The sequence below is a fragment of the Numenius arquata genome, chromosome 6, assembly GCF_964106895.1.
Source record: "Numenius arquata chromosome 6, bNumArq3.hap1.1, whole genome shotgun sequence".
NCBI lineage: Eukaryota > Metazoa > Chordata > Aves > Charadriiformes > Scolopacidae > Numenius > Numenius arquata.
This window is the reverse complement of record NC_133581.1, coordinates 28,616,492-28,628,682: the sequence shown is the minus strand read 5'-3', so window position 1 is coordinate 28,628,682 and position 12,191 is coordinate 28,616,492. Positions and strand designations below refer to the sequence as shown.

Here is a 12,191-nt window from a genome sequence, read left to right as displayed (position 1 = left end):
TAGGCACAGTACCTCACCTCAGGACTGCCTCCTCTGTAGCACACTGATGTCAGGTTTCCAGCAAGTACCTTCTGTCATGCAAACTTGTGCTTGGAAACATTAGGTTACTCGGATATAAAATAACTGCCATAGGGCAAGTAAATTCAACACGTCTGTCAGGTCCTGACCAATTCAGAGGGACTTGAATGCTTGTGGTGTATTTATCCCCTTTCTCCCAGCTTGAATTGGGTATATGTTACCATTTAACAGTACATTTTACCCATAATGTGCTTAGGGTTTCCTGCTACCTTTAAAAATGTAAGCGTGATGGAGAATGAAAAGGCAGCAAAATCTTATGCAAAGGCTTGGTGCTGTTCAGTACCACTGAGATGCCTGTATCTTTCCCTGTTCTTCCCCCTACTTACTATAAGTCTCATATTCCAGAGGCACAGGGCCCATCCAGTTTCTGCTAATTTCGAGATAAGTTACACACATACAGCATATTGAAAAAATCAATACTGTAACATACTTCTCTACCACAAAGAAAAAAAAAGTTCTTTATCATGTGTGTTGCTAACAGTGGAATTTTCGTAGTCTAGGAGAGACTGCTAGTGTTAATGTTTGAGATTCATCTTGGATCTCCTGAAAATTGTGTAAGATTTAAGGATGGTTAAGTGGTAGTGGACAGTACAAAAGAAGGGGAAATTGAAGCTTATAAATGTTTCAAGAATGAATTTCACTTGCCTGCCTATTGAGAACATTGCATTGTAAATTAAGGGTAGGGTGTCTGAGAGCCAGAGCTCCATCTGCTGAACTGTTTGTAGGTGGTTTTCTTTTTTCTTTATTTCTTTTTTTTTTCTCTTTTTTCCCCTTTGGGATGTAAGGGCACTGTGGGTGTTGAGTATTTATGAATCTGTATCCTTTTAAAGGTAATAAAAGAAAATAAAATTACTGTTTTCTGGTTTTACAGAGATTCCCAGAACTCATATGGAGTACGAGAACAGGCTCACTATGAAAATGTTTCTGTTCCAGTTTGTCAACTACTATTCATCCTGCTTCTACGTGGCCTTCTTTAAAGGAAAGTTTGTTGGTTACCCAGGTGCCTACACATACATGTTTAATCGCTGGCGAAATGAAGAGGTAGGACTTTCTTGATGAAGCTGGATTGAATAATAATAAATCAGTTTAAATTTTTATCCCCTCTAACCTGTGCAGTCATAAGTTGCCATGTGCAGGTTTGGACTGGAATAAGCAGGACCTCAGCTGGCCGTTCTGAGGCTGATGGAGGGGCTTCCAAGGACTCTTCCTGCTGTTGCTAGTCAGGGAACCACCAGCAGTGAAAATCGGTAGCTCTCAGTCACAAGGGTGAAAAAATCCAAAAAGCTTTTCTTTGTCCCAGTTCTCCTAAAATACCAGTGGATCTCGCCATAGGTCTTAAAAGTGATCCTCTAGGTTGAAGAAAGCTAGTATAAATGGAAATGGTCTCTGGCTTTTGGGTGTCTTCATAAGCTTTTTCAAGCGCTACATTTTCAGAGAAACCGTTTGGTAAGAGGCATATGTATAAACTTTTGCTTTTTTCCCTGATTTCATTGCTGATTATGCTGTTTGTACAGAGATGAAATGCATTATTTAATGTGAAGCATTGCTTGGGAGTCAATAGCGGAGGAAAAACTTCATGCAAAACACAATGAAGTAATGGAGTGCACTTACTGATAGAGTATCTCCTAATACTGGTCTGGCTGTTAAGTTCTAAGTTCGGGTAGACGTGGTGCTGAGGGACACAGTTTAGTGGTGGTTTTGGCAGTGCTAGGTTAATGGTTGGACTCAGTGACCTTAAAGGTCTCTTTCAACCTAGACGATTCTATGATTCTGTTCTTAAGAAGGCCTCAATAAAGAGTTGAAACTTTAAAACCAGTGTTTTCAGCACAGAGCAGAGACCAGATACTGGCAGGTATTTAAATATATCTGCTGTAGGGATATGAATAGAAAATGCAGGTGCTTGCTAGGTCAGGGTTGGTCTGGTGTTGAGGGCTAACCGAGCGCCATAGATTCACCTTGCTGGGGTTGTGGGGTGGCTGCTGCCTTCAGATCCTGCTGCCCCATCTTTGTGTGTCTGCACAGTGGTCGGCCTGAAGCATCTCTGAATTACTCTGTCTTTAAATGGTCACTATGTTTTGGTGTGTGTTTTATCAAGCACATTGATTGTAACAGCTTTCCTGAGAGGGTATCTTAGCTGGCAGTCAAGGTGGAAGTTAAGTATTGTCCTAACAAGTTTTAAGAATTCTTCTTGCTTTCATTTATTCAGCAGTAGAATATAGGTTATCTGGATTATGTCCATTATTCATGTCCATTAACCTCCAATTTGTCTCTGCCAGTGCGATCCTGCGGGCTGTTTGATAGAACTGACGACACAGCTCACCATTGTCATGGCTGGCAAACAGATCTGGGGAAATATCCAAGAGGCCATTGTACCGTAAGTTATCTCTTACATTGAGATGCCCATGGTATAGACAGAAGAAATTCTTGGAAGGAGTGATAACAAGTATTGCCGTATGAAGAAACTAAGAAAATTTCTGTAAATTAAGCACAAATTCTGACAAATAGACTCATTTCATAGAGGCTTTTGGCCTCTTTTTGTGAGAGCCATGCTTGTAAAAGCATGTTGTAACAAGGAGCTTTCTTAGAGAAATGGATCCTTGAACTGCTTCTCTCATTGTTAACTTTTTTCTGCATATACAGCTGGATTTGTAACTGGTGGGGTCGCCGGAAAGCCAGAAATAATCCAGAAAATTTATACAGTCGCTGGGAGCAAGACCATGATCTGCAGATATTTGGAGCCTTAGGGCTGTTCTATGAATATCTAGAAATGGGTAAGTTTAAAAATACACATTTGGAATTGAGGACGAGACACCTTGTACTGACACTTGCAAAAAAAAAATAGCTTAGCAATTAATTGTTATGGGTTGATGCCACCACTGTCATCTGGTAAACAGGAGACGATTAACTGCTGGAAATCATTAAATAGGTCAGCCCAATTAAAAACAAAACCAATAAAACCTGCCTTTGCATCTCAGACTGCAGGGAATTTCACTGCAAAGACTGTTTGTTTCCCTCATTTGAACGGGGAACATTATTCTCGGCGCAGCCAGCTGTCTCGGTGTCTGTTCTGTTCTTGTTCCCAAGCATATTCTGAGCTGATGTCAGTGGAAACTGTATGTATGGGCTGAGTGCCAAACATGCCGTAAGGATGGGTACTGCAGATATGAGATCTGCAAACTGGATCATGGAGAATCCTTTTAGTTGTAGGTTTGCACTGGTTATGCTTTGATACAGTCCAGGAGACCAGCAGAGGGAGCATGGGTAACAGAGTAGGATTTTTCAAAGCTAAAAGCCAAAGCCAAACTAAATCTAAAAGACACTTAAAAAAAAAATCAGCATTTGTCTGTTAGAAGGATGAAATTTGTTGAGAAGTGGTCCCTTGTACTATTTTATTTGTACAGAGATAACTATTGGCTAGAGCTTTGCAACTGTATTATTGTCACTCCATACACTTAATGATATTTCATACGGGGCTGTGATCTTGTGAAATACATACGCTAAGAACCATCAGCGTTGTCAGCCATTGCCTGTTAATAGGTGTCCTTCCTCCTCCTGCATCAGAACTGAACCAGTACGCTCCAGCACTGTCCTGGGGCTGCTAAGCTAGTAGGAATTTTGTTACTTCTCTAAGATAAAGAACTGATTGCTGAAATCGTGGAAGAGCTGATGACTGGTGTATGGGATTTTATTTTTATCCGCTGCCTCAACCAGACAAGATGTTCTATTTCCTGTCTTTAAAATACAGTGACAGTACTGGCTGTGCACTGAGGACTGCCACATTCTGTACCAAGAGCCATTTCATTTTTGTAATGACTAAAGGGGTCACGTGTATTTTATCTGCAATTCTTAAACTAATATTAAGACTCCCCAGTGGAATTATTATATACAGAATTTGTATTAATATTTTGACTAAGCCAATGACAATAGGTGGAGGTAAGTGCGTGATAAAAGTGTTTCCTATTTTTCATTTAGGAGAGCGGGCTTGCTCTGTACAAACTGCAGGATGGGAAAACCAGCCATTTTATTGTATTTTAAATTGCTCCTCTCTCGTAATTTAAAAATGTGATGTATGAGTAGGTTCCCATTCCCCTACAGATATGTTCCGTTCATGAGAGAGCTGCAGCATCATGAAAGAATGAGTATCCAGCACTACTGGAAACTTTGGTATCTAGCATCATGAGACAGGACCCAAATGCCCCGTTCCCTTGGATGCTGCTGAACGGCAGCCCTTGGGAACTAAAGAAGTCTCGGGCCTGAGGCACATTCTCACTTAGCTCAGGCCAGGGCTGGAGATGACTTTAGAGGTTTGGTAGAGGTTTGCCTCTACCTGGTAGAGGTTTGCCATTTGTCTGCAAGTGGCAACTTGCATGTTTCACTGTCTTATTGTCACCCTGAGGATGCTTTTGTAGAGGCAGATTTTGGCACTTTTCTTTTCTCCCTTGCAGTCATTCAGTTTGGATTCATTACTCTCTTCGTGGCATCCTTTCCACTGGCTCCCCTTCTTGCTCTGATGAATAATATCCTGGAGATTCGAGTAGACTCCTGGAAATTAACCACTCAGTACAGGAGACCTGTGGCTGCAAAAGCACATAGCATAGGAGTTTGGCAAGAAATCCTGAATGGAATGGCCATATTGTCTGTTGTCACTAATGTAAGTACGTTAACTCTGCTACATCAACTTTGATTCTTCCATGCACTCAGAATTTGCCCATTTAAAAATCAACTGACGCTTTTTTTCTTTCCTCGACACTATTCACTTTATCACACGTTACCCTACAGAGGTACAGTCAAGCCATCTGGGTGGATCAGCTTGTCCGTATATTGATGACATGACATGCAGCTCCCAATCCACATTTCATTGGACCAGAATCTTTCATTCACTTGTCCGTGTTTTCCAGCATTTTAGAACGGCATAAGCCAGTCTGAAGCTTAGTCTGAAGATTGCCCAGAGGGGACTGTAGGGGACAGGAGAGGTGGATTAGTTCTGTCGGCCAGATGGCATTTCTGTCTTGTCGCAATGAGGCCTATTCTGTGGGAATTCTGCTCGTTTAACTGCTTCGGGATGCCTGTATGGGGACGGCGGCTCAGAGTACTTTTTATAAACTAGAAGCTAAATGCTGTGCTAGTAGTTCACCTGAATATATAGTAAAGCAGGCTGCTGAGCAAAAGAATTGCCTCTTTTTAATGTAGAATAGTAAAGACTATCAGATCTGCAAGTGTCTTAGGCAACAAACCCACTTGCAGGTATTGCCTAATTAGCCAAGGTACCTGGGTATCTTAGGTATCTCAGGTTTCTTGGGAAAATGTGCTGGTAGCCATTGTTTCCTTTTAAAATGGAAACAGCTGGAGAAATGGCTCCAGCTTTAAATGGAAGCTGGAGAAAATGGCTCCCCTTCTTTCACAAAGCGATCACACTGGATTCCAGTTCATCCTTTCTCACAAGAATTCAAAACCATGTCTCTTCTTTCACTAAGGAGCGTTGTGATCACAGATAGAGGACAGGTTGGTGTGAGGGGATATTTGGGGTTTGGTGCCTCTTGTAAGGACTACTCACATATTTAGTTCACCGAGTGCTGGTCCTTGCAGCAGAGGCTGCAGTCAGCATCTTTGCCGAGGCAAAGTGCCCTAATCATGCTCGCCCTTGCTTAAAAGATCCCAGGTGATGCCACAGAGTCACTGTACAAAAACCCCTTTATGAATCCGCTCACAAGTTTTGTGTGTCACTTCCTTAATTTCTTTTTCCAATTTCTTTTTCAGGCTTTTATTGTTGCATTCACATCAGATATGATTCCTCGTTTAGTTTACTACTATGCCTATTCCGAAAATGAAGACTCCCCTATGTCTGGATACATAAACAATAGTTTGTCAGTGTTTCAAATCTCAGATTTTCCTGACAGAAACAAGCCTAAAATGAATCCAGGAAACTTTGTCATATGCAGGTTGGTGTTGGTGTGATAATAAATATTGTATCACTTTGTTTAGAACGCAGCATAGAAAGTCAATGCAGGTCTAAGTAGTCCACTAGAAATTAAATGATGTCATTCTCATCGTCCTAAAGTGTGAGAGGTGATGTTTAAGCTGTTAACAAGGCAGTGCTTGAGATGGTAAGAGATTGTGCCAGCAATAAAAAAAAAATAAAAAATCACCTTTTTGTTGTTTAAGAGAGTCTCATTGCTAACAGGTTTTTTGTTTGGTTTTCGTTTTTTACTTTAAATTAAACTATTGGTTTTTGAGTGATGGAGAAGATTTATGTCCCTAAGGTTGCAAACTTCAGCCTATATTTTCAAAGGTTTTTAGGCTGCACTGTCTAAGTGGACAAAGTATCACTAAGGGGATGTTTAGATTCCAAAGCTGAAAATGAGATATGGTATTGGAAGTCAATCGTTATTGTGCTAGATACCACCAAGGACCTGGGCCATCCTGCTTTCATTTAAAAAATAGTCCTTTCTCGCTAGAAGAAACATTGGAGGTTCTAGAAGAATTGAGAAAGAGCTTCGGAGAAGTACATGGTAGAAAAAAGGAAAGTATTGATTTGATGGAAAAAAAGGATAATTCCCAAACAAACAGAAAAAAACCCAAAACAAACTAACAACCCAGCAGTTAAAGAAGTTATATTTGTATGTTTTAGCTGTAAAGCTCCAGGAATCCTTATCCTGCTTACATGTGTGAGTGTAGAACCCATAGTCAAGACTGCCCTTCCATTAAACCCTGCATCTGCCCAGTCTATAATCTGTCAACATCTGTCTCGTTTATTCAGTACTTGTCCATTACTGTGTGATACATTCCATCGCTCTGTCCTGTATTATTTCATCATTGCCTGAAAAAAAAAGCAACCTGTGTATAAAATTGCACTTCTCACCTCCTCATCTCTGCTCTGTTGCTGTGAAGGGGAGGGTGTTTAAGCAAACATAAGATAGAAGCAAACTGAGAGGCAACCTTTTTTCTGCAAAAGGAAACAGACCATTTAAAACAAGATGAAAAGGTTCCTTAAGTGCCAGCTGTATTTGCCTGTAAGTGTCACTGAGCTTGTAGTCTGTCTCAGACTGAATATGACATTTCACCTTTGCATGTCTTTCTGTCCAACAGGTACAGAGACTATCGATATCCTCCAGATCATGAGAGGAAATATTTACACACTATGCAGTTCTGGCACATTCTTGCTGCAAAACTGGCCTTTATAATTATTATGGAGGTATGTTGCCTACAAAATTTCCTTCTGAAATTGGTACCTTATAGATTCTGTAGGTAGTTACTAATGTTACAGAAAACAGAATTACTGAGAGTATAAAATAGTTTCTTCCTGAAGTAATACCAAATATTCATGTCCTAAACGATTACTATAACTAGGTCTTTTAACTTCAGAAAGATAATCTCAGAGTAAGAACAGAGAAAACAGCTGAGCAGACTCCTAAATTTGATCGAAATAAAACAGCAGAATGAAAAAAAGTCTTTATGGAGATGGAAGAGACATGAACCACCAGGACTAGCACTTTCACTCTGACTGGTTTCATTAAAGAGCTGTATGTGAGATGACTGTATTTAAAATCCAGAAAGCATTTTGCAGGGAGGTATATTGGCTAAAATGAAATAAATCAATAATTTGGATAACTGGTACTTCAGCATTAAGCCACTGTTTTGCAAGTTTTGAAGGGAAAAGGAAGTTGTTCGAGTGCTTTTCTCATCACTTGTCCTGCTGTATCCTATCAGTCCTCAACAGCTGAGCGTTATCAGCACAGTCATGGCAATTTTCTAAGAAACCACACAGAGATATTAGAAAGCGATGCTCAGGATTCAGAATCTGACACTTAAGTTTGCTAATTCGTAAATAGTTTGGAATTAAAGTTTCTGCATAAAACGAAGCACTTTAATCTCTGTGCACATCTCAGATACACATCAGTTTGTTATGTATTGTTCCAGGACAGCCAAATGAAATGTATTCTGTTTGTGAACAAAAAATGATCAATTTTGCATTAGATAAAAAATAGGTGTTTCGTGTGTTTCATTTGCTAATGAGATGTTACATTTCTCCTGGCTTCCTGTTTTATTTTGGTTTTGTTTTTTTTTTTTTCTTGCAGCATGTTGTATTCGTCGTCAAATTCTTTGTAGCATGGATGATTCCTGATGTCCCTGCTGACGTGAAAGCCAAAATAAAACGTGAAAAATATTTAACACAGAAAATCCTACATGAATATGAACTTGAAAAACTGAGGGAGAAACTGTGTCAAGGTGATAAACTAGCCACGGAAAAGGAGTTCATCGCCACAGAAGGCAGAATGGAGTTATCCAGAGCAATGTAGTTGAAAAAACAACTGTTTGGGGTTTAGCTCATACTAGCTTTTTTATCTGTGTTTTGCTCAGTATGCAGCATCTTGAAAGCAGTTACAACCCTTCGCTTTCAGTCCAAAGATTTTAGACTTTTCTGTAAAAGTCTTACTGAGCATTCTAGGCTTAGTAAATCTACTTAACAGTATGACTTCAGCACTGTTTTCTATTTACCCTTCACTTGGAATATAAGTGTAGTCTTGTAATCCTAGAATTTGGATTCCCAGTATTGGGAATGTTACCCTCAAAGGGCTCACAGGATATGATAAGGTGATTACCACAGACCTGTCCTCCTGTTGCTAAATGTGAGGTTCTAGGCTGTATCCCAGCTGAACGAAAAGGATACCATAGAGGACTCCTGCTGTGGAAAATGCTGAGAATTATTATTTTTATGACATGATCATTTAAATAGGAGAACACTCCTGATACAAGGGTTAGGGCTTGGGGCTTTTTTTGTATCTGCTATGTCTTACGAAACATTTGTTTGCAGCTTTGAACTTCTATACGCTTTTTAGAAGGAATTGATTTTTAAAGATACGTTGGCTTAATTCCACCTGGAATTATTTATAGGCATAGAATTCAGTTAAAACATACTAATGAAGGAAAAAAAAACCCATAATTTTATTTTTATGAAGATATCATCCGCCAAAGAGTTTGCTTGTTAAATGCAAATGTTGTGGAATCATCTAATTACAGGGGTTTTTTGGAAAGTTGTATTCAATGTGGAGAAGTACAGGTAATTTTTTTTCTCGGTCTCTAAAACTGCCATTGGAAGATCACACTTAACATTAGTTTTGGCCAAAGCTGCTCCTTTCTTTGGTTGCTTTGTTTGGATTCTCTGTGAATGCCAACAAAGGTCTAAAGCTTTTGTGTCTGTACTCGATGTACTATGGAGTGTGCCTGCACAGTGCCGGGGGCTGGGAGCTGCACCGCCACACTGATTCATCTAGCTGGATGGTTTGGATGTGGATTTGTATTCAAAAGGTTTTAAGCATGCTAAATAATCCATGTTTACGTTGTTGTTGTTGTCCTTATACATAGGAGCCTGTTTTTTTCTTTCTAATCTTTAAGAAGGTTTTCTTGGGTTTTTTTTTCTGTTTTGTCATGGGGCTTTTCTACAAAGTTATCGAGTTTATAAATATATAGCAACTACTTGTGCAAAGTAGCTACCAGATGTTTATGAATGTGCCCTCATTTTATAATTTGGAGCAGTTAGGCATTTTTATGATTTTGCAGTATATTTAAAACATATCAACACTTCCATGCTTAGTGCCTTGTTTATTTGCATTTGGCAAAAGATGTGAAAGTGATGGCTCTGGAGAAATGCCTATTTCCGAAGGGTGCTTGCAGGCATCGTGATACTGTGAACCTCCACGCATGGCTGGACAGTGTTAGCCAAACCATGCCTGCCTTGGCGCGCTTCTGGTTTAGTGCTGTGCGAACTGCTTAGATAAAGTAGCACCAGACTGTTGAGTTCTCTCATGCTGAAGTACACTAGCTGGAGAGATTAGAAATTGTACTATATTTGCACTTTGAAAGTTATACTTCCTTGCAAGTATACACAATAAGAAATCAGATTTGTATTCCGCATCAGCCAAATTATGTATTGTTTACTAGATGCACAAATTAAGGTTTACGTATTTTGTTTTAGCAGACCTAGCCTACGTCTTGGAATACTTGGCTAGGAACCTTAAAGTTGTAACAAGAGTTTTAAATCAATGTCTTGAGTTGAACCGTCATTATTAGCAAAAGTTTTTACGTTGAAGTGCCTACCTCGAACAAACATCCCATGGTTTGGCTGCCAGTCAAGGAGTTGAAGCAGATGTACATTTCTCATTACTGTAAGTTATTCAGCTTCGTTCTGTAAGTTTTTGCTTGATAAATCAAGCAGGTTGGCAATTCATGGTCATGATGAACTGGCCATGTTCTTGAATATTCAGATACATTTGAAGTAATGGATTTATTGGAGGAATGCATGTATAAATAGATTTGCTCTGCTGCTTAATGTATAAGCCAAAGAAGAGTATCAGTCACTGTAATTATGTATGAGACACCAGAATTTACACAATGCGAGCTTCTTACACATAGACTGTTAAATAAACTGCTTAATTTAGTTTTCACGGTTTTGTTACTGTTAGCAATGCAAACAATTGCTTCAAATGGTAAGGTGATGAGATGCAAAACGATATTTCTATGCAAAACATACGATCTGATTGAAGCTGAAAACAGATTGGAAAATTCGGCATTAGATGCACTATTCCTGCTTACGGAACATTAGTTTCTTCAGGTCCTGTAATAAAGTGTCCTAATATACTGCATTTGGACAGATGTCAGCAAAATAGATGTATTGTGAATGAATAATGCTATTTAGAAGCAAGATGGAGCAAACCAAGGAAATACCTTAGTTTGGGATACAGCAATGATATGCAGAAGCCCTGCATGAAGACCCTGAATTTGAATTGGTGTTTTGACCCCTACTTCTTGCTTCTTTCAAACTTATTTTTTGAGATCAATTCCTATTTAGTGCTATACAAACAGATGTTTTGCCTATGTTGTATCATACAACAGAAAGTGGAAAAAACCTGGGATCAGCTTATTTGAAGAGAAATATTTATATCTTAAAAATATATCATTATACTTCATAGCATTACTTCTTTGTATATAGAAACTGTTGAAAAGAGAACGTGTAATATTAAGAGCTAATGTCACATAACAAAATAAGTCTTAACACCTCTTTATATAACAGTTTGCTTTTACTTGTCACTAAGCAGTACTTTGACAAAAGATTATTAGTATGTTTACGATTATAGTGGTTCACATACATATATACATTTCCTGAAGTGTTCTTGAAAAGTGACAAAACCAAGAAAAACAGACTGGTCAGTTTGGGATGTGCTTATTATTACTGTTGGAATATTTGATTTTGATGTGTTTAATGTATGTATCTAAAAGTGTCCTTTAACCAAAGTGAAGATAGTTCTGTGTCGGAACTACTGTAATTTAAGCAACAGTAGATGATTGCTTCATTGGAATTAGTTAGAAAAAGAAAACTGGCCTTTCAAGTGTAATACAATCAGGGATTTTTATTTTTTTTTCCCAATTAAAATTTAGTATTTTTACCTTGGAAAGATTTAACGTGGTATGTTCTAAGCAAATGACTGCAAAATAAGAGTGCTACTATGAGACACTATACTATTTTTTCTAGAAGGTTTTGTTATTATGCTTTTACTTTTTTATGTAATACTATCGGTTTGAGACAAGAGAACGGAGTGAGAATAGATGGACTTTCCAGCTTGTTTTGACTTGTACTGTCATGTAGTCTGAGTGGCATTTTTGTCTGCTAAGTATATTGCTGGTATATATGATACACTAATGTTGGAATAAATTTTTTAAACATTGCATTCAGTTAACTTATATATGTACATTTAATAAGACCTAAATCTGGCAAATAAAGCAGTGTTTATTTTTAATGTGCTGTCAGCTTCTTTTTGAAAATTCTAAGAATTCAGAGAGCAGCTGATGTATTAAAAGTTAATTGCCCAGAGAGCCTCATGGAGAAAAGCATTCATATAGATTTCTGCAACTCATTGCAGGATATTGGAATGCCTTATATAGTTTCCCTGCAGTTGTAACTTCACAAGATTTTACTGAGATTATTGAAGAAAGCCTCCATCTGACTGCCGTCTTCCGCGTGGTTAATCACATTGTGGAACTGTCTTTTCTGTCTTCATGCATTTTCCTAAGAATGAATAACCAGGGAGAACCCGTACTAAGTTCTGCATATATTGTAT

General features: G+C 38.6%; 1 protein-coding gene across 2 annotated transcripts in view; it reads left to right on the top strand.

Annotated features, from left to right (window-relative positions):
- Positions 1-11,868, top strand: part of ANO5 (anoctamin 5) — a 59,321-nt gene extending 47,453 nt beyond the window's left edge. For both annotated transcript variants that reach the window (XM_074150003.1, XM_074150002.1), the window contains 7 exons: positions 950-1,119; positions 2,355-2,452; positions 2,719-2,849; positions 4,524-4,729; positions 5,836-6,017; positions 7,165-7,270; positions 8,154-11,868. In XM_074150003.1, coding sequence (XP_074006104.1) covers positions 950-1,119; positions 2,355-2,452; positions 2,719-2,849; positions 4,524-4,729; positions 5,836-6,017; positions 7,165-7,270; positions 8,154-8,375 — 1,115 coding nt within the window. In that variant the 3' untranslated portion in view covers positions 8,376-11,868. The remainder of the gene's footprint in view (positions 1-949; positions 1,120-2,354; positions 2,453-2,718; positions 2,850-4,523; positions 4,730-5,835; positions 6,018-7,164; positions 7,271-8,153) is intronic.
- The last annotated feature ends 323 nt before the right edge of the window (positions 11,869-12,191 follow it).